The sequence below is a fragment of the Symphalangus syndactylus genome, chromosome 5 (assembly GCF_028878055.3).
Source record: "Symphalangus syndactylus isolate Jambi chromosome 5, NHGRI_mSymSyn1-v2.1_pri, whole genome shotgun sequence".
NCBI lineage: Eukaryota > Metazoa > Chordata > Mammalia > Primates > Hylobatidae > Symphalangus > Symphalangus syndactylus.
In genome coordinates this window covers 30,593,479-30,615,694 of record NC_072427.2, presented here as the reverse complement: position 1 = coordinate 30,615,694, position 22,216 = coordinate 30,593,479, and the positions used below count along the sequence as shown (strand labels likewise).

General features: G+C 47.7%; 1 protein-coding gene across 1 annotated transcript; it reads left to right on the top strand.

The window, feature by feature from the left end:
- The first annotated feature begins 4,821 nt into the window (after positions 1-4,821).
- Positions 4,822-16,473, top strand: LOC129482228 (golgin subfamily A member 6A-like). Its single transcript, XM_055277710.2, is given in 16 exon segments — positions 4,822-4,977; positions 6,661-6,780; positions 8,696-8,776; positions 9,627-9,665; positions 9,927-9,977; positions 10,078-10,159; positions 10,256-10,362; positions 11,369-11,455; positions 11,564-11,671; positions 11,864-11,951; positions 12,349-12,773; positions 13,051-13,119; positions 14,448-14,523; positions 14,888-14,991; positions 15,081-15,234; positions 15,321-16,473. Coding segments are annotated over 16 exon segments (1,890 nt in total). The 5' UTR covers positions 4,822-4,893; the 3' UTR covers positions 15,536-16,473.
- The last annotated feature ends 5,743 nt before the right edge of the window (positions 16,474-22,216 follow it).

Genomic DNA, 22,216 nt, shown 5'->3' with positions numbered 1-22,216 from the left:
CTGTGCTTATTCACTCAGGTCTGTCATTTCCAAGCCCATGTTTTACTGCTTTGTAACCCTATTTGGAAGGAAAACTGCAGCTAAGATTATGACCCATCCTGCCATGAAAAGTTTCACACGTATACACCACACATGTCCCCCACCACAGTATGATGACACGGCAACCCAACCTTAGGCAAATGGTACCACTGCCAGCAAATGCATTTTTTCTTTATTTCTTCAAAATGTTTTTTCTTTATTTCTTCTAACAGCAGCAAATGCATTTAACATTTTATTGAGATTCTCAACAGCTGTCATTTGGTTTGCATAGCAAATTGTTTACAAAGTAACCTTTTTCCATTTTTGATATTTTAATGAAATTTATGTTCTTCAGTTTTAAAGCCCCATCCCTCTCCCAAAGAAAGATTAATAACTAACTACCAAGTAATGATTATTTAGGAAAAGAACAAAAGCAAAAACAGCTTGTAAACACTTCTGGAACGTGGGTAAGGGTCCAAAGTGAAGACCTTCTGGGCCCAATGGAGGTGCTAGGCTTGCCTCGGGACACCATCAGCACTTCCCCATCCACAACATCCTCAACAGCTGGGAGCCATGCGCAGACCCCGGGGGGCTTCCTGTTCCACAAGCTCCCCTCTCTTTTTCCTCTCCACCCTTGCTGTTGGGCCTCCCCTCCAAATCTGCCTGACAAAGGCAGCAGGATCTTTAATACTGTTCAGCTTTGTCAATGGAGACAGGATACTCTAGAAAGTTGAGAGATCCCTGGTCCAGTCTGGGGGAGGAAAAAATATGCAGTGTAGCATAGAAGGTTTTACTTGTCCACTCAGACACATGCTCATACTTATCAGATGGATGTATCAGATGCTTCAGAAGTCCTGATGTGTATGTAGTAGCACAAAAGTTGCTTGTAAAAAGGAAGTTGCAAAATGGTAAAAATTTCTGCAGCAGTTCAGGCTCCTGATGACAAAGCTGGTTCTGATAAGTAGTTATTTTGGCATGCACAGCAGCTTTCGCTGTAAGTCCTGTGTTCCAAGGGTTTCATTTAGACCATAGGAAGTTGAAATCAAAGCTTAAATGTTCTCTGCTGACAAAATGTGCTATATCCATCAATGGACTTCTATTTAGTAATGAAAGGAACAAACTACCAAAACCTGTTATATGTCACGGACCAACCTCAAAAACATTAGCTAAGTAAAAAAGCCAGACACGAGACCACATATTGTATGATTCCATTGATTTGAAATGTCCAAAAAAGGTAAGTTGATAGAGACAGAAGTGGTCTGATTTACCTCAAGAGGTAGGGATTCAAGCTCTCTAGGGTACGTGTGATGCATACATGAGAAAAAATAAGGAAAAGAAAAGAAATTTATATGTAAATAAATGAAAATAATACTTCTCCCTGATTATAAAGAAAATTGCATTCTTTTTGTAATAATTTGAAAGACAAAATATGAAGAAAAGTGTTTAATTTTGCCACTGAAAGCCTTCTGGTTTGTTGCTTTTTATACTTTTTTATGCATATGAACATTTTAAAAAGTAGAATCGTAATATATAGTCTTTTGTCACTATGTTTTGGGCATATTTCTATGCCAGTAAATATATCCTTGGCATCATCTTTTTAAAAGCTCGATGTATATTAAGTTAATCATTGCCACCCCAGAAGTAAATTCTCTTATATATATATTTTAATGGACGCAAGCAAGAATTTTGGGGCTGAATTCATAAAGTAGAATTTCTGGAGGAAAATAACATAAAATAGTTTTAAGATTTTTAATAGAAATTTTCAAATTATCCTGCAGAAAAATTGGTTCAGTTTATACTCCCAACAGGGGCAGAGCTCCAGTGTCCCCCTTCCTTTTGTCCTTTGCTGATATTTAAGGAGAAAATCTCATTGTTTTCATTGAATTTCTTTGGTTTGTAATGCTTTTGAAACTTTTTTTTTTTTTTTGAGATGGAGTCTTGCTCTATGGCCTAGGCTGGTGTGCAACAGTGCAATCTCGGATAACTGCAATCTCTGCCTCCCGGGTTCGAGTGATTCTCCTGCCTCAGCTTCCCAAGTAGCTGGGATTACAGGTGCCCACCACCATGCCTGGCTAATTTTTGTATTTTTTAGTAGAGATGGGATTTCACCATGTTGGTCAGGCCCATCTCAATCTCCTGACCTCAGGTGATCCACCCGCCTCGGCCTCCTAAAGTGCTGGGATTACAGGCGTGAGCCACGGCCCTGGCCTTGAATCTTTTTTATATGCTTATTGGCCATTTTTATTCTTGTGGGAAGTGCCTGTTTCTCCATTGCCTATTTTCTGGCCAAGCTCCCAAGTCACATTTCACTTAATTTTGATCCTGCTGATTGAAAGCATTTTAACATACACAGGAGCAGGACAGACTGTAATTATCTAGATCTTGCTCTGTCACCCAGGCTGGAGGGCAGTGGCTTGATCATAGCTACCACAGCCTCATACTCCTGAGCTGAAGCGATTTTCATACCTCAGCCTCCCAAGTAGCTAGGACTACAGGTGTGTGCCACCACGCCCAGCTAATTTTTAAAATTTGTTGTAGAGATGCAAATTCACTATGCTGCCCAGGCTGGTCTTGAACTGCTGACTTAAAGTGATCCTCCCACCTTGGCTTGCCAAAGTGTTGGGCTTACAGGCGTGAACTACTGCTCCCGGCCGAGAGCTCATTTTGTTTGCTAGTGGTGATCTTGGTATCTTTTTATATTTGAGGCTTTGCTGCTAGTGCTGAAGTATTACACTCACCATCTGAGGTTTGCAGGACTTTTGTTTTCATATTGAATAGATGGAACTGGTTAGTTCTGCATCTTTGCAGGTATACAAAATCTGCCTAGCAGGACTCTGCTTTATATCCATTGAAAGAAAGCAAGAAGTAATACAGTAAAGTTTTGCCTGGCTAGAGGCTTTGGAAGAATGGAGTATTCTGATTTAATGCTATTAACTTGGAAGTGTGAAGGTGAAAAGAATTCAAAACTTACATTTCTTGTTGAATGCAATTTGAAAGTACAGCCAGTGATTCCACTTTTCTTCTCTAGTAAGTTTGGACATTCTGATCTACTTGCTGTTTTATTATAGAACAGCTAGTGTGCCTGAGACTTACATTGTGAAGACACTTTTTAAAAAACTTGAGAGGTAAGAGGGTGTAAATGGTATTGTATGAGATCAGGCCGGATGAGAACTGACACTTGTAAATATACTTTTTAGGCTGAATCTCTGATTGTCATTTGTTTTCTTATTTAACTCATAAAAATAAAACACATTGGATGGAGGGTGGGAGTAGGAAGGATATTTATGTCTTTTAATTGCATGCCATTGTTTCATATCAAGACAGAACATATGGTATCCCTGGCTTTGGACCTACAGAAGGAAGCATGTTTTTCTACCTGCTGTATGCCGGAGGTTCTTGAACACCTGGAGGGATCACTGCAGCACAGATTGCTGAGCCCTACTCCAGAGTTTCTGAGTCACCAGGTCCAGGGTGGGGCCTGAGAATTTGCACTTATAAAAAGTTCTCAGGTTCTGCTGGTGCTGCTAGTCCAGAGACTACATTTTTGAGAACCACTCTTGTCTGCTAACTGTAAATTGTAGAACTCTAGAACAAAGCTTAGTTTGGTGTGGGAAAAGAAGCTCACAGGTTATGGAGCAAATCATGAAAGATTGAACCGTTGATCCCAGCCTAGTGTGGAATTCAGGTAACAAGCAATACACAGTGACATAACACAATTCTTGGTTTTCATGATTGCAAGTCATAGCCAAGTATCAAGTGAGAAATTCAGTTTCATTTGCAAGGCTTAGAGAGACCAGGTGATTCTAGAAAAATAGGCCTTGTATATGCTTTAAACCAGTAAAGAGCTTTGAGTGCTTATTAAATGGAAAGCTTTGTGTTTTTATTTATTTTTGACTATTTTTTTTTTTTTGAGATGGAGTCTCAATCTGTCACCCAGGCTGGAGTGCAGTGGCATGACCTTGGCTCACTGCAACTTCCGCCTCCCGGGTTCAAGTGATTCTCCTGCCTCAGCCTCCCAAGTAGCTGGGATTACAGGTACCCACCACCACACCTGGCTAGTTTTTGTATTTCAAGTAGAGACGGGGTTTCACCATGTTGGCCAGGCTGGTCTTGAACTCCTGACCTAAGGTGATCCACCCACCTAGGCCTCCCAAAGTGCTGGGATTACAGGTGTGAGCCACCACACCCGGCCCAAAAGCTTTGTGTTTTTAAAGATATTAGACATGTTTCTTGTTTTTTAAAAAATCTTAATAATGTAGGAGAATAAGGGAAATGTTTTTTTCCAAAACAGAGAAATCATTGTGATTATTTTACCTTATTGGAATGTTGGCTAATATAGTCCACTTCATTCATTAATCATCAAACATGCTATGGATTTTCCATTTTTATAGGATTTGTGTCTTAACTGGGGTAATACTGGTAATTCTTATACTCCATCTGAAGATGAAAAATGTAGGCCAAAATCATAGACCATGCATAGAAGCTGGATAATGAAGACAGCTCTGGAGGAACATGTAGACACACACACAATGACACACATATATGTAAAGTATAAACACATATATTTTTTAAAGTTTATTTTTAACATTTTAAAGCAAAAGCTGGCCCTCCCCTCTCCCAGAGTAGGCAGGCCCCGCCCCTCTCCCCAAGTGGGCGGGGACAGCAGTTGCATGGGCAGCATTCCTTGTGATGTCACAGGTTCCCCTGGACACACTGCTGCCTGGCCACGCCTCCTTTTCCTTTCATCTTTCTCATTGACCAATGGGATTGGAGCATTAAGGCCATACCCCTATTCTGCATTCTAGTGTGGCCCTGGTTACGCCTCCTCTGGCTCAGTCACACAGCCGCCTGGTAGGTGACTGGAGGTGTTCCCTGATGTGGCCCCAACCCTACCTCCCTCCCCACCCCATGATGTTAGAAGAAACTCGACAGAAAAAATTGGCAGCAGCCAAGAAAAAGGTAAAAAGCCAAGAAAAAGGTCATGGCCCCCCAACCTAGCCAGAGATTTCCTCCGATGACAAGACCACTCCCAGAGTCCATACCACTCCTGAGGCACACCAGGCTCGCCCCCCCACGCCGGTGCCTCTGGGCTCCCCCCACCAAAGCCTTGTCAGTCAGCCCCGCCCCTTCAGCAAGCAGCCCAGCCTCTGCCCTCGCCAGTCACCCTGCGGTGACTTTGGGCGGGTGACTGCTGGGGCTCCCTGCTCCTTATTCAGCCCTCACGTCCTGCCACCCCAAGCCCAACCTCCCTGGGTTCTTTGGGCTCACCTCTCCAAGGACCTGGGCCCCCCAGCCCCAACCCCCCAGCATCACCAGTCATCCCTGGGTGACTTTGGTCTGGTGACTCCTGGGGTTCCCTGAGCAGACTCTGTTCTCCCCTCCTGCTGACACAAGCCCGACCTCCCTGGGCTCTCTGGACTGGCATCTCCAAGGACCTGGGTCCCAGCCCTATGCCCCCCTCCCCCATCATGGATTGGCAACTCAGCCATTGCACCGATGTGATTGCCCCCACCCCCAGGAGGAGTGGAATGTAGTGATGTCACAATCCCCCTAGGAACTGTCATTACTGCTGCAAGACCGGCCTTTGATTTTACAACCCAGTCCCCTAAGCATTCTCACCCCATTTCTGGTTCCTCTGGTCACAGCACAAATTTCCAGCTAGAAGGGAAATGGGGACTATGGGACCTAGAGCAAGAGGTTTCAGGCTGCCTTACTCCCTTCACATAGACATGGACAGTGTGAAAAGCCTCCACTTCCCCTGTGAGCTCAAAACGTTGACAGTATCTCTGGGTGGTGATGGGAGAATGGGTTTGGTTTGGTTTTCTCCCAGGCTTCGACTCTCCAGAGAGACTTTAACTTTTTTTTCTGAGTTCTCCACCTCATATTCTAATTCTCCACGGTTCTGGGACCAGACTGCCCTTCAGTCAGTGGTCTCTGAAGTGAGATTTGCTCATCTTCTGTGGAATAGATCTTGGGAAACTGAACTTGACAGCTTGAATCTTCCTCATATCATCTCAACTTGGGGTACATTGAGTGCCACAGGATAAATGTGGGAGATCTTTCTGAAGCATCAGTTTCCCTTGATTCTCTTGAGAGAGAAAAAACATTAATGTACTTAGGGATGACCCTCACATAGGTTTCTAAGAGTATACCAGACTTCTCTCTGAAAAGAGACTTGGGTTGTCCTCTTTCTGATAAATTCCCAGATTTAACAAAAAAGCTGCCTTCTGCCATGAGGACACATTGATATAAAAGTTTGGGAGATACTGGTGCACTTCTTCACACTAACAGACATGTGAGGATGTGTGACTCTAAACCACACAGCGTGCAGTTCCTGCCTATGTAATGTTTACTTTTCTACCTCTGCCTCTGGTTTTGGTCCCTGGCAGCGGCTGATTCGTGGCAAAAACCCAGAGCTTGGAGTCAGAAGACTGAGTTTAAGTTCCATTACTCCCCCCCACTTTTTTTTTTAGCCATAATATCCATCCTGCTCAATCACTAAGTGATTGTGACAACACCTTGTACAGTTGTTAGTGGCATTAAATCAGTCGGTGTATAAGAGTATTTTGCAAAAACTGTAAGGAGGGTGTGGCTGTAGGGGCCGGTAGTTCTCATGAGTATTACTGCTCTTCTTTCCCACAGCTAAAAGAATATCAGCAGAGGAACAGCCCTGCTGTTCCAGCAGGAGCGAAGACAAAAAAGAAAAAAACTGGCAGTAGCCCTGAGACAACCACTTCTAGTGGTTGCCACTCACCTGGGGATGTGAGTCTTGGCTGGCCTGGCTCCTGGTGACAGGGGGCCCAAGGGGCAGTAGAGGGTGATTGTTGAGATTGCTGGGTACTGGTTAAGAATTCTGGGTTTGAATCTTGCTTCTCCATCTTCTAGGGATCTGACTTATGGCAAGTTGCTTGAGCTCTTTGGGCCTCTCTTTTCACATCTGTAAAATAAGGGTAGTATTGTTTGACTCCCATTTGTGAAGTTTAAATGAGATCCCTTATTGTTGTTGTTTTCATGTTAACCCCTATTATGTGGCCTGTTGTAAACATCCAGGATACCCAGGAAATGGTCATTGCTGTTTGATTTTCCTGATCCCCACTCTCAAGGGGAAGCTAGGCTAATGAGTACAGCCACTTGCCATAAGGCTGTCCTTTTAGGAGTCACTGAAGGGGGCCCAGGGTGTAGTGAGGAGAGGCCCAGGCACTAGGAGCAAGAGAAGGTCTAACTTGCCACCAGCTTGCTGGGTGACCACAGAAAAATCACTTCTTCCACTGGGCCTCAGTTTCCTCCTCTATAAGATGATACTGGATAAGATCAGTGTCTTTCAAACTTGTTTTTTAGCTGGAGCCCCCTTAGTTCAAGTGAACTCTTACCCAGGAGTCTGTTTTTTTAATGGAGGTGGAGGTCTGGAGCTCTACCAGATTCATCACCCATGTCCTGGGCCTGAGGACAGGGGTCCAGTGAGCGTATTAAGAGCTGCATTGGTCAGCTGACTCCACTCTGTGACTGCTTCACTCAGGGGACTTTTCCATCTATTTGTTCCTGTCCCTGGAAAGGCAGCAGGTGGCCATTTGGAAGAATGGCGCAGGCCATGGTTTTAATCTCCTCTGCTCTTCTTCAGCGTTCCCTTTTCCTGAACCCACATCTTCCTCCTACCCTGACTTTCTTGCTTCTCCCTAAGCCACTTCTGTCTTTCCCCCTGTCCTTGTTTTTCCCTTGTCACCTCCTGTAGATTCAGGACATTCTGAAGGTGCTGGTGTCCAACCTTAACCACTCCAATGGGGTAGCGCTCCCCCATTGGACAAGTGGAAGGTGAGGCAGTGCCAAGACCCCTCTCTGGCTTGCTGTCTGCAGCTGTGCATGGCCCTGAGGCTTCTCTGGTTTGGGGGATACTTGGCTTCTGCCTTGTTTTATGTTGCTGCCATTAACTTTCAGCCTGTTTCTGTCTGCTTCTTCACCTGCTTGATTGATTGGGATTTTTCCTTCCCCGCATCTTTTATCATCTTGGAAATGGTGAGACCTAAAAGTTTAAAAGTAATTTGGAAATAATGTACAGAGCAGGCATGTGGGATCTGGGCCTTTTTTTTTTTTTTTTTTTTTTTTGAGACAGAGTCTCACTCTGTCACCCAGACTGGAGTTGAGTGATGCGATCTCGGCTCACTACAACCTCTGCCTCCCGGGTTCAAGTGATTCTCTTGCCTTAGCCTCCCGAGTAGCTGGGATTACAGGCACCTGCCACCACGCCTGGCTAATCTTTGTATTTTTAGAAGAGATGAGGTTTCACCATGTCGGCCAGGCTGGTCTTGAACTCCTGACCTCAAGTGATCCACTAGCCTCAGCCTCCCGAACTGCTGGGATCACAAGTGTGAACCACTGTGCCTGGCTCCTTGCTGTTTTTATACTTTCTCTATGTACATAACTGTTTCCCATGTAAGTTTTTTTTTTAATTTCTCATTTTTATTACTCCTGCATCATCTGTTACCCTGAAAGATCTGGAAGTAAGAGGCCCTGGGTTGAGGTGCAGTGACTCTGCAGGCCAGCCTTCCAACCTCCTCTCACAGTGGGGGCTGGGTGACCCTCTGCCAGCTGAGACAGCCCACACACACCCAGCCCTAATGATTGTTCTCTCTACCTCTCCCCACAATCCTTTTCCAACTCCTCCTCTCTGCATGTGCCTCAGAGCCAGTACCAAGAACTAGCAGTAGCCCTGCAGTCAAGCTCCATGACAATCAATCAACTCAATGAAAACATAGAATCATTGATGAGTCCATTGGGGTCCCTTGATTCCACGCCGCTAATCCTGGGCTTTAGTTTCCCCTTGGGGCCCTGAAGAAAGGGGCTGGGGGCCCCTGGTGCCAAGGGCAAATGGGGAGCTGGAGCATCCAGGCCTCATCTGGAGGGACCCCAGAGCATGGAGCATGCAGCATGGCTCTTCTATTGCTGCCCTCTTTGCCGACTCTCTCTTCTCCAGACACCCCTGCTCCAGTCCTTGCCACACACGCCCTGGGGTTGTCACCTCTCAGGGAAGTGCTAGCCTGACTGGTTGTCAGGGGCCCTGTATTTCTGCCCTGACTCAGTCCCTAATTTGCTTTGAGTCTGGACAAGCCACCTCTCCTCCTTGGGCTCGTGTTTCTGGAGGAGGTAGAGCATCAAAGGTCTCTGTTAGCTCTGAGAGTCTGAGATTTAAAGGCCCCTAGAATGGAAAGCTCAGGGCCAAGGGCTCCTGTCTGTCCTTTTCCATCCTATATCTGCTGTGAAGAACCATAGCTGGCCCGTATGTGCTCAGTAAATGTTTGTTGAATGAAGGCACCTTTCTAAATCACAAGCTGGCAGAAGGGTGGGTCTTCCTGAGACTCCGTCTCTAGAGGTTTATGTTACTGTCCTTTCAAGAGAATCCAGATTCAGACTTTCTGTGGCTGTGGGCAAAAACCAACAAAGACCCAATTCCTCTGTCCTTGGGAGCTTGAGGAGAGTTGACCAGTTTGTGTTGCCATTGGGTCTGAGAATGTTACCTTTAAAATCCATTGCTGGCCCCTGCCTACCGCTGCCTAGTCTGGGGAATAGAGTTGAGGGGGCCACTCTCAGTCACCTGAATTTGACTCTCCCCACACAAACAGCAGAAGAAAGAAGTGGAACATCAGCTGGAAGAAGTAACGTGGTTTCTTTGCTCACAACATGACTGCTGGGTTTGGGGGGCACTCAGATGTAGACGTGCCAGTCTCATCTTGCCCACTCCCAGCCTGGGGAAGAAGGCTCACCCCTCAGGTTCCACCCCATCCTCACAGGGTCCCTGATAACCTGGTCCCATGGGTGGGCCTGTCCTGGGGCATTGGTGGCATTCTGGGGGTGTGTCTCTTGCTGTGCCATCTCTGCCTCCCTGTGGTAAGAGCTCTGTCTTCCTCTTCCTATAGGCAAAGAAAGCAAACAATGAAATACACAAAGCACAAATGGAGCAGTTAGAGGTGAGTGGTGGGTGGGGATCTTTCTCCTGTCCTCTGGAGAATGTTTCTTTCCTTCTCTTTCAGCACTTGCTTGGCTTTTCTCCCAAACATTCAATTCCAGGCAATCAACATCCTCACGTTGGAAAAGGAAGACTTGAAGACCGCCCCTTACCATACTAAACGTGCTGCCCGACACTTCGAAGGTGGGAATCTGGGCATCCCATCATCCTTCAACCTGGCACTTTGACAGGTCTTTAGGGGGAGTCTTTTGGGCCCCATCTCAACCTCTCTCATTACAGAAGAGTCCAAGGATCTGGCTGGCCGCCTGCAATACTCCTTACAGCGTATTCAAGAATTAGAGCGGGCTCTCTGTGCTGTGTCTACATAGCAGCAGGAAGAGGACAGGGTGAGTCCAACCAGCTGCCCCATTCCCTGGCAGCCTGGCTTCCCAGATAGAGGAGTGAGCCTAAAGTTCCTTCTGCAGGATGGAGTGTCCTGCCCAGAAGGCAGCATGCTCATTTCTCACTACTGTTTTGTATGGTTGTTAGAGGCATCCTGGGGCTGAGTCAGCTGCTGTGGGTGAGTTGGGGGGCACTGTAGGGAGTGAGCACTGGATGCAGAGCTCAGAGGCCAAGTGCCCGCCCTGCCCTTTCCTGGCTGTGGCCTTGGCCAAGTCCTAGGTGGGGTATTGGGTAGTTGTTCTGTGAAGGTACAGAAGAGTACTTTTAGTATGTTACCATTTCTGTAGAGAGAGGAAAGGTGTGTGTGTACTATGATAATATACAAAAACATGTCTGCAAGCATTCATAAAAAACTCACGAGAGAGTAACAGGGTGCCTGGGAGACACCTCCCTTCTGTACCTTCTGAGTTTGGGACTATATGAATGTATCATCCTTTCAAAAAGCAAACAAAAGATTAATTTCTCCCTTCCTATCTGTGCCCCCACCCCCAGCAAGAAAAATGGGCTTAGAGAACAGGATAGACCTGGGTGTTCAAATCCCAGCTCTGTCTAAGTGATCTTAGGCAAGCACTTAACCTCAAACACTCGAAGTTTTTCATCTACAGAATAGAGGTAATCCTAGTAACTCTCATATGGTGGTTGTGAGGATTAAATGGGATTGCTAGCATGGAACCTGGTGAAGCACTCCATAACGGTGCAAACAGTGGTAGTAATAACAGCAATAACAATAGCAATATTATCTGATCTCTCTGGGCCTCTGTTAGCCAGCTGTAAATTCGATCTCTTTCCCTGTCCCTTCCAACTTTACTGAGTTCTTTTAATAACCAGGCCACGGGCTTGGAAATGCCTTGATCTTTACTAACCGAGTTGTATATTGAGCCTAGCCCTAGCCCTTTTAAGGGGCACTGCCTGGGCTCCCCAGATCGAAACTTCTCACCCTTCACCATCCAGTCCTCGAGCTGCAGTGAAGCGATCCTCCAGCGGCGGTTACAGCAGACCCTAAAGGAGCGGGCGCTGCTGAACGCCCAAGTAACACAGGTGAGGCTTTGCAGAGGGAGGGATGTGGAAGGAAGATGACCCCAGGTGGCCAGGAGCAGGTGAGGACCAGTGACAGCCCTTCCTAACTTCTGTGCCCATTTCCTGCAGATGACAGAGTCACTTAAACAAGTCCATCTACAAAGAGAGGAGTATGCTCATTGTATAAAAGCAGAGAGGGCCAGGTGGCAGGAGAGGATGAGGAAAATGTCAGTGGAGGTGAGACCTGACCCTTCAGACCCCACCTTAGATAGGTCACTGGATCTTTCTGGGCATCTGTAAAATGGGAATAGTACAGCCAGAGGTGGTCATGGGTCTGGGCTTTGTGGAGATGGGGGCAGAGAGGGAGACGGTAGCCTGTCCAGCCACCAGCCCCTCTCTCCAGGGCCCTTTCCTCTGTGCTTTGGGCAGACTCTCCTATTGAAGGAGGAGAAGAAGCGTGACATACATCGGATACAGGAGCTGGAGAGGAGCTTGTCGGAATTCCAAAACTGGATGGGTAAGATGGGGCTGGTGTGACCTGGGAGCAGGACTGGCATCAGAGTTCTGTGGGGGTGGCTTAGAATGCCCCAGGGAGGTGAGTGGATGGAAGGGCTTTGAGGCAGAGGGAAAGAGGTCTGTGCCAGGAGATGGCAAGTTTTGTCATCTCCATAAGCCTCAGGATCCCCATCAGCAAAGAGGAAGGAATGCCCATTGTCAGCCACCCACAGTGCTCCCTATGTGAAAGTGGCTTGGAAATTGGCTACCATCGGGTGTGAGGCATCATTAGCAGTGAGGCCAAGTTTGGGAACCCTGAGAGGAGCTGTGCATCAAGAGGAGGGTTTTTTTTTTTGAGGGGTGGGTGGGTAGGGGGGGTGGGGAATCCAGAGGCCCTTATTGTCTGCTGCATTTCTCAGCTGAGCCCCCATCCCTGGCGCCCCCAGCAGTGACCTCTGTGGTGGAGCAGCTACAGGATGAGGCCAAACACCTGAGGAAGGAGGTGGAGGGTCTGGAGGGAAAGCTCCAATCCCAGGTGGAAAACAATCAGGCCTTGAGTCTCCTGAGCAAGGAACAAAAGCAGAGGCTCCGAGAGCAGGAGGAGCAGAGGGCGCGGGAGCAGGAGAGACTGTGTCAACAAAAGGAAATGCTACGGGAGCAGGGCGAGAGGCTGCGAAAGCAGGAGCAGAGGCTGCGAAAGGAGGAGGAGAGGCTGCGAAAGGAGGAGGGGAGGCTGCGAAAGGAGGAGGGGAGGCTGTGAAAGGAGGAGGAGAGACTCGCGCTCTCCCAGAACCGCAAGCTCGACAAGCAGCTGGCCGAGCCACAGCGCGGCTTCGAGGATCTGGTGGGTTGCCCCACCTGGGGAGCCTGCCCTCATCCCTGTCCCTCCAGGCCTTTGTTTCCCCACCTGTAAAATGGGGCAGTGTAGCCCTCACATGAAATTGTACTTCTAAAGGCACCTGTGAGCTACAGCTCATCAGGCCCGGCTCTGATGGCTGTGGGGGAGAAGGGATGATTTTTTCTAACCTGTCTCCACCCTTCCCGGTGACATGGGAGGCAGACACCCAGTTCTGGTGTCTCCAGCTGCAGTGGGTCACCACTGATTACTTCTCTCTGTGCAGAACAACAAGAACAAGAGCGCAGTGCATTCAGAGCAGGGAGTAAAGGAGCTGCAGGAGAAGCTAGACAAGGTGAAGGAGATGGTAACCTCCACCCCATCCAAGAAGGGCTGGGAGGCGGGCACAAGCCTCTGGGGAGGGGAGGTCCCCAGCCAAAGGCAGCTCTAGCTGGGGGGCAGGTGACCCCAGCACCCTCCAGGGCAGCCCTATGACTGTTTCTTGCTTCCTGCCCTCTGACTTTTAGAGGTGGGTAGCCCTGGGCTCCTCTCAGATCTGGACATCATCATCCCAGCTAGAGGCATGGAGCCCCCCAATCATAGGGGAAGAGACAGTGGTACAACAGGCTGCTTATCTGGGCACGGTGACTCGCACCTGTAATCCCAGCACTTTGGGAGGCTGAGGCAGGAGAATCACTTGAGGTCAGGAGTTTGAGACCAGCCTGGCCAACATAGCGAAACCTCACCTCTACTAAAATTACAACAACAACAAAAAATTAGCCAGGCATGGTGGCGCATGCCTGTAATCTCAGCTACTCAGGAGGCTGAGGCATGAGAATCGCTTGAGCCCAGGTGGTGGAGGTTGCAGTGAGCTGAGATTGCACCACTGCACTCCAGCCTGGGCCACAGAGTGACACTGTCCCAAAACAAAACAGAAAAGCCTCCTTAGATTCAAACTGGATTCTGGCCTGGGTTCCGCTGGTCACCATTCAACTACTGTTCATCTCTTAGTCTCTGTTTCTGTAACTTCAAAAGGAAGTTAGCATTTTCCTTGCAGAGTCGCTGAGGATTGAATGGGAGAATACATGGAAAGCATTAGGCATGTAGCACACTTAGCAGATGGTGGTTGGCTCCCTCTGCTTTTCCACCAGTCTGTGGCCTACAGTTTAAATGGTGGGAAGAAGGACGTGAGATTTGAGGCTGGGGAGGGAGGTATGGGGTTCTAGGCAAGGGAGGAAGCCTCTTAGGCCTGGAGCAAGGGACCAGGGTCCTGGGCAGGTGACAGAGCCCCACAGTGCCCTCGCTACCCTATTAATGGGCCCAGAATCTGGAAGCCAGCCACCACGTGCCCTCATGCCCAGGGTCTTCCTGCAGGTGGAGCTGAAGAGCCAAGAGTCTCAGAGTCTGCAGCAGCAGTGAGACTAGTACCTGGGTCACCTGCAGCAGTACGTGGCCACCTATCAGCAGCTGACCTCTGAGAAGGAGGCGCTGCACAGGCAGTTACTGCTGCACACCCAGCTCGTGGACCAGCTGCAGCAGCAGGAAGCTTGGGGCAAAGCGGTAGCTGAGATGGCCCGCCAAAAGTTGCAGGAGACCCAGGGGACGGAGTTGCTGAGGACGGGGCCCCGAGGGGGATGACCTGGCAACTTCTGTGCCTTCTCACTCTGCTTCCTGTCCCCTTAGGAGCACCTAGAAGCTGCCAGCCAGTGGAACCAACAGCTGGAGACCCAGTTGAGCCTCAAGGCTCTCCCTGGAGAAGGTACAGGAGACCACTCAGAGGAAGAGGAGAGAGCCCCAGCAGGAATGGGGGACTTTTAGCAGCATAGGATTGAAGCGTTGGAAGAGACCTTTAGAACAGCTGGTAGTTATGCCAACCGGGTGTCTGCACTAAGTTCGGCATCAATATGGTGATCTCCTGGGAGCAGGGGGCCACCAGGTTGCCTAAGGATGAATGAACTGGCCCAGATCAGAAAGGGAGCAGGTCAGGACTCCCGCACCGACTGGTAGTCATCCAGCCCTCTGGAGCGACAGATGGCATGAGTGAGCGGGAGGCCAGGGCACAGGCACGGGGAGCTGCAGGGCCATCGGAGGGACCCTAGTGTCTGAGCCGTGTCCTCTCGCAGGAGAGTCCTTCACCGTATATGAAAGCCAGGGGGCAGTGCCAAACACGCGGCACCAGGAGATGGAGGATGTCATCAGGCTGGCCCGGAACAAGGAGGAGATCAAGGTAGGGCGTGCAACATCTCTGCGGGGGTAGGGGTCGGCATGGGTGCTGGCGCAGGCTCCAGGGTGGGAGCTGAGCACCCTTCCCTTCAGGTGAAGCTGCTGGAGCTGCAAGAGCTGGTGTTGCCCCTTGTGGGCAACCACAAAGGTCATGGCAAATTCCTCACCGCTGCCCAGAACCCTGCTGATGAGCCCGCTCCAGGGGCCCCAGCCCCCCAGGAACTTGGGGCTACCGGTGAGCAGGATGGTGAGTAGAGCCCTCAGGCGGGGTGGGCAGGCAGAAGCAGGGGAGGTTTGCATTGTGCTCAGACCCCCGCCTCCTTCTCTCCAAAGATTTTTATGAGGTGAGCCTGGACAACAGCATGGAGGCTGCACCAGGAGCGGCCAGGGAGGGTTCTCCCTATGACAACCCCACTGCACAGCAGATCGTGCAGCTGCTTCCTGTAATGCAGGACACCCAGGAGCACCCAGGCTTGCCTAGCAAACCCTGCATGCCATTCTTTTACCGGGCAGCCAAGAACAGGGAGATAAATATCATCAACATCTAAGAGCTGGTCAAGAAATTTAAAACAACAAAAAGTGATGGGGTTAATCTCCTACACAATTCTTTTACTCCATTTGAATGTTAGAGCCACTCACATTTATTTGTGTTTCTAATTTACCATTTACATTTATTTGTAAAAAGTTAAGGGAGACTTGGTCTTTCCCTGATGTTCACTCTGGCATCCTTTAGAATTTTTGTTTTTAATTTGATAATTGTAGGTCATTAGCACGCATATCGAGTTTGCCTTTAGGTGGTGAGAATTCAAACACATGAAGACCCACTATTTGCACAAAACTATTCTTACTGGTTTGGAACAGGCTGCCATGCTTTTTTAATGTTATTGCAGCATGTATGTTCATTACAGAATTCAGATAAAATTTGCTTCTATTCTGCTATTATGTTTGATTGGATCCTAACCACAGTGAGCTCTTCATTAGCTCAATATGTGGTTTGCCCTCAAGTGCGCGTCGTTTATTACTTTGTAATATGCCACTGTGAGTACTGACCTTTAGAGTTGTTTAAAGGCTGAGAACTGGAAACAGCCTTTCTCCTATTTTCTGTGTATTGGGGATGGGAATAATAACATTTTGGGGAGCTTTTTAAGTCTCACGGAACAGGAAAGTGGCCTGCTCTGGCAGGTGTGTGCAGGATAGAGTGTTTCATTTGTTCTGGTGCCAAGAATGAGTGCTGTACTATGGTAGTTCCCTTAGGATTTGTATGTGCTCTGGGCTCTTGAAGATATTGCATCATGAGCTGCAGCAGTTGTACCCTTTCTTGATGACCTAAAAAGGGATTATTTCTGAGGAATGAAAGGCTCCCATCATTGACTGTGGATGTGGAAAACCTTTTCTAGCTTAGAGCATTTATATCTACAATACATTTTAAAGTCAGAGTTCATGTTACCTGTTTTAGTCACATGAATAGATGTCCCAGTCCACAAAAGGGCACTGGTTGGCATTCTTCTTAATGTATTTAGTAAAGATCCTAAGAAATCCTTTAAGAGCTTAAATGTCCCTGGAAGAGGCATACAGGCTCTAGTCAAGAATGAATTCGAGTGAAGGAAAGCTGTGTGACACTTGGCTTTCCTCTATGTTCATGGAGCTTCTCTGAGGCTAGAAGATTGGTTTTTACCATCTAGACCTCTCTGGCTAATTCCTATTCGTCAGCCACATTGGTTACTCTGACATAGGAATTTACTTCTTTTCTTTGAATGGAAAACACTTTAAAAATAATAACAACCATTATTATAAACCAACATATGTGAGAGTACTTAGTTGAAACAAAAAGGAGTTTTAGTAGACAGTATTACACTACATATGAAAATCAAGGCAAAGTTTATGCAATTTAAAATGTTTACAAGCCGCAATGCAATCTACTGTTTGTGAATGTCAAAGTATTATGAGGAAAAGTGTCTATACAATCACAGAGTTATGTTTCCTCACAAAGTTCTTCACAAAGAGTGAAATATGTTTTTATACCTCTTGATTTCAGTTAGAGGCATATTTTGTGCCATATTTATGTTAATGTGCCTATACATGATGAATGAATTATTTCAGTCATACGTTGCCTAAATCATAACTTTAAGATGCTTGGGAAAGAATCAACAGCTAAAACCTCATGAAGTTCTAATGTCTGTGTTCCAATATACGTCACATTATTAGGATGCAGGGAGAGATGTATGTGCGCTCCCTGGGGTGGGCATTTCTAGTTACTAGACCATCTCCATTTTTAGCATTTGGCATCCTCGTGATGCTTTTATAAATATGACATTAATAGGAGAGCAATAATACAATTTTACAGATGGAATAACAGATGTGCCTGCATTCACTGAAAGAGTGCAGATATTAAGTCCTTGTGACTTCAACTGACTCTTCCAAATTGTATGAATTTATCAATGTATTAGATAAACTCAGCTTCAGAATTATAAAGAAAAAACGTTAGACCAACAAATGTGGCTAATTAACAGTAGTGCGATTTCTAGCCCGAGGGTTTAAAATGGACTTAAAGTCTTGTTCTGGCCTTTTATTTTCTGAACTTGCCACTTTTGCATTCTTTGAGCTCAGTTTAAAGATAGTTTAAGTCCAATTTAGACCCTCGGGCTAGAAATCATACCACTGTTAATTAGCCACCTTATTTGGTCTAACAGTTTTTCTTTATAATTCTGAAACTGGATTTACCTAATACATTGATAAATTATTTCAAAGGTATTTTTATAGTTCAAATCACTCAACTTTTACCCTGATAAATATAAATGACTAGGAATGATCTTCAGATAGCGTTTAGCATCTGTAACCAAACTGACAATAATGTGTTCATCAGGTACCTATGGATTAAATCACGCACTGGCATATTTAAGCTGGATGTCAGTCTGGAAAATAAATATACTATATTAACTAAAATACCACTCTTTGTGTAGGTATTTTGTCATATATTTAAGAAAAATTAAATAGAATGTAAATCGTATGACAATAACTTAAGTCTTTCTTCAAAGTGCATGCGGTCCTTTGCAATACCTCATTCAGCCAAGTATTTGTTCTCTTCCTCATTCAGTATAAGGCAGCTTTCAATTTGCTTAGAAGGCAACATTAGAAGGGTAGAGTTTACTCAGAAACATAGAATTTTAAAGTGTGGGTTCAACTGAATAAATTTGAATTTCTGTAGGAAGTAAAGAACTAAAAACCTATTTAAAGATTGCAATATATAATCATTTTCAAAGTATTTGATTAAACCTGATAGGTTTTCCAGAAATGAAAAAAAGTCAGTTCTAAAACCAAAGCTGATATTTAGAAAAGGTGAAAATGTAAACCAGCCCTATCCATAATATAGTTTCTCTAAAACTTTATCTTAGTCATTTTAAAAGAATAGAACTATTCAAAAATGTAACTGCTATCTTAAGTTTTAAAATAAGTTAAAACATTTTAAAATATGAATACTGTAGTTTAAAAGAAAGAAACTGGGGGAAGGAAAAGTAGAGAAAGAAATGCCAATTCCAGTGCAAAGCTTTATTTGCCAAGTTTTCTTAGAATGACTTTTACCAATTTATGAATTCTTATAAACAGAATGTATAATGGCAATACTGAAACACTGTTGCCTAAAGTGGCATTATTGACTGCTACTGTGATGCTACTGTAATGTAATAAATTATTAAATTGTTGCAAAGTGCTGTTTTTGCCTTAAAATTTTGTGTGTCTTGAAAACTCTGGTGTTAAAGGTATTGAGACTGTACAAATGCTGGGCACGCTTGGCATGAGATAATCGGTTTTTATTTTTATAAAATTGTAACTATGCAAATGTGTTTATTTAAAGAACACAAACCAAAGTTATGGGATAAAAAAGGTTGTGGAAAAGTTGTGGCAAAAAAAGTTGTGGAAAAAAAGTAAAAGTTTTATGAAAAGCTTAAAAAAAGGGCCGCACGCGGTGGCTCATGCCTGTAATCCCAGCACTTTGGGAGGCCGAGGTGGGTGGATCATGAGGTCAGGAAATCGAGACCATCCTGTCTAACATGGTGAAGCCCTGTCTCTACTAAAAATACAAAAAAAATTTAGCCGGGCATGGTGGCGGGCGCCTGTAGTCCCAGCTGCTTGGGAGGCTGAGGCAGGAGAATGGTGTGAACCCGGGAGGCGGAGCTTGCAGTGAGCCGAGATCACACCACTGCACTCCAGCCTGGGCGACTGAGCAAGACTCCGTCTCAAAAAAAAAAAAAAAAAAAAAAAGCTTAAAAAAAGTATTATGAAAAAGAAGTTATGGGATTAAAAAAATAAGTCATGGGATAAAAATTAAAATAAATAAAAGCAGGCCCCTGTCAGCATAAGCCTGGAGAAGTGGGGCTGGAGTCTCCATCCCCACCATGTTCCTACCACCCTTTCCCAGTCACCCCTTTACCATTAGGGTAGCAAGACAAGACCCCTGTCTAATGGGGGGAGGAAAACAGACCCTTTGCCACCTTGACCAGGGCTGAGTCCTTCAATTTCTGGATGATGCTGATTGTTATTGAGGAGCCAGAGGCTGGTGGAGCTGGTTTGTTTGGAGGAGGCCTGATGGCCTCTCTACTCTCACCAAAGCAACTTTTCCCTCAGGGGGCTCCCATCTTCTTATTCAGAGAGGCAGCTGAGGCGGGACAGTGGGGCTAACTGTAGAGCAGACGAGGGCACGGGCTGCTGGGGTGGACCCCCTTCCCCAGTGTACATATAGTATCTGTGTAACATTTTGTATATTCCGGGAGGTAGGGCCGCCCCCTGTATCGTACCTAGTGGAGGTTGGAGCTGGCATATGGGGAGGAGGTTCTAATCATTATTTGTGGCTGGGAAGCTTATTTATTGATAGCATAGGACAGAGGAAGAAGGCCGGGATGGGGTTGTGGCTCCCTGGTGATGTGACTCCCCTTTATTTTGCTTTTCATTTTGGAGTAAATGGATTTAGCCATACTGCTCAGCCTGGTGGGTTCCCGTTTCCCTCACTGGGTTCTGGAGTTTGTGCCACTGAACGAGGACCCCCAGAGTGTCTGAGCATGTCCAGCTGGACTGTTGGGGATCTTCCAGCCTGTTACCTGTATGCTGCCTGGTGACACCTGGTGGATTTCACAGGGACTGCCGTGGTGCCTGTAGGGCACAGTCCGGCCCTGACAGCCAACAGGCTCAGAAGCCTGATGTAGTGGTGGCCAGGAAGGCAGATACCAGCACCCAAGGGCACCGACGTCCATCCACCCCAGGCATTTTCTGTTCCATCCCCCTGCCTCCCTCGCCTGTCTGCACCCGGTGGCCTGTTCTGTCTGTCCCTCCAGTGCACCTGGTGGCCTGTTAGCGCTGGCTGCCCCGCAGGCTCCTCCAGGCTGAGTTCATGGCCCTGCCCCCTAGTGGCCAGAGCCAGCTTCACAGGATAAGAGCCAGCTAAGCTCCAGGGGCTTTCCAGGAAAAGTGTCCCTTGGAAAGGATGTGGCCTTTTCACTCCTCCCAACAGCACCCTAGAAATGGCTTGGCCTTTCCCCTCCCCTGAGCTCCACAGAGAACACAGCCAGCAGAGGACACATTCCCCGTCATCCAGAAATGGGTTTGTTTCTCAGCCGAGGGACAGCAGGACTGGTAGAGACTGTCAGGCCACACGGCTGCCTGCACAGCACCCCCATGCTTGGTGGGGGGTGGGAGGGATGGCGGGGGCTGGCTGTCCACAGGCCGGGCATGACAGGAGTCTCACTGGAGGTGGCACATTTTGGAGGGGCAGTGTCAGGGGAGACCTTCCTCTTGTTGGGCCACAAGACTCCACAAGGACAGCACGGTGACTGATTCCCAGTGCTAGAGGCGAGGCGGTCGGCCATGTGTAGGTGTGTATATATCTATATATATATATGAGTATTTATAGATATTTGTAGAACAGGGCAGCGGCATACCACAGGGGGCACAAGTTTTCAGCAATGGTCACACCTAGATGTGTCAGCTCACCACTATGACAGGCTAAGTCACAGATGAAGGGGGCTGGCTTTGGGCTGGGGAGCCACTGTCAAGTCCAGGACACCTGCCCAGGCAGGCTTGGAAAGAGAGGCCTCCGAGAAGAGGAGGATCTGTTTAGAGGTCAAAGTGGGGCCTGGTGCTCTCAGGACCGGATGGATTTGCCTGACTGGATCAGCTGGCAGTTGGAGAGAAGCAGAGAGAAAACAGGAGAGAGAAAAGTGAGCAGAGAGCTGGTGAGGCAAGCACAGAGCACAGGCATGCTGCAGCAGCTGTGGGAGGGCACGGGAGGGGAGGACGCAGGTGCAGGTGTGGCAAGGTTCCTGGAAAAGAGGGCTGGAAGGAAAAGGGGAGGAAGATGGAGGGAGGAGCCAGAGCTTCACAGGTAGTGCCTGGGGGCTGCAGCGGCCCTCCCCAGCCCACACACACTGGCCTCTCCCACGGCACCCAGGCAGTGCACCCACAGTTCAAACCAATGCTCAGCCCCCTCAGGCTTCCCTCTTCTCTGGTCACCCTCCCTTCCAACCCGCTGGCCCAGGGCCACCTCTCACCTTGGGGAGCCCCACCCAACAGCCACCAGGCCTGATAGAGAAGGAACACTGCTTGACCCAGGATGGTGAAGCTAAAAGGGATGGCTGGACTGGAGTGAGCGCCAGAGGCCCCTCTGGGTGGTCAGAAAGCCCAGGACCCTCTGAAAGGACTCTGGGGGAGGCAGGAAGGGCATATGCCACTGGCCATAGACTTATAAGTCTAAGAGGGGAGCCTCAGCTGGTTGCGAGGGGCTGCAGGTGGCATAGGTGAGCCTGGACCCCTCCTGCTAGGAAAAGCAGAAGAGAGAGAGTCTGTGGCAGGGGAGGTGGGTGGGCTTGCTAGGTGGAACTCAGCTGGGCCAGCAGGGACTGTGGTCCCCTTGGCTGAATAGCCCAGGTGACCTCTAGGAGCAACAGGCCAAGGTGCATGAGCCCGCTGGCTGGCGGTAGTGTTTCAGCAAGGGCCAGGGACCCTGCCTTCAGTCACACACCAGCAGCTATGGTGGTACCTGGGAGGGAGGGAAGGGGGCTGTGTGTTCCTGCCTGGCCTGTGAGGTGTGTTGTGGGATGACCATGTGTATGAGACTCTCAAGATTTTATCCTAGATCACCACTGGATTGCCAACAGATAGAAGAGGTGGGACCCTGACTATCACCCCTGCTCTGCAGTGGATTTGGCTCTCGGCACTCCCAGGCTGGGAACTGGATACCCTGC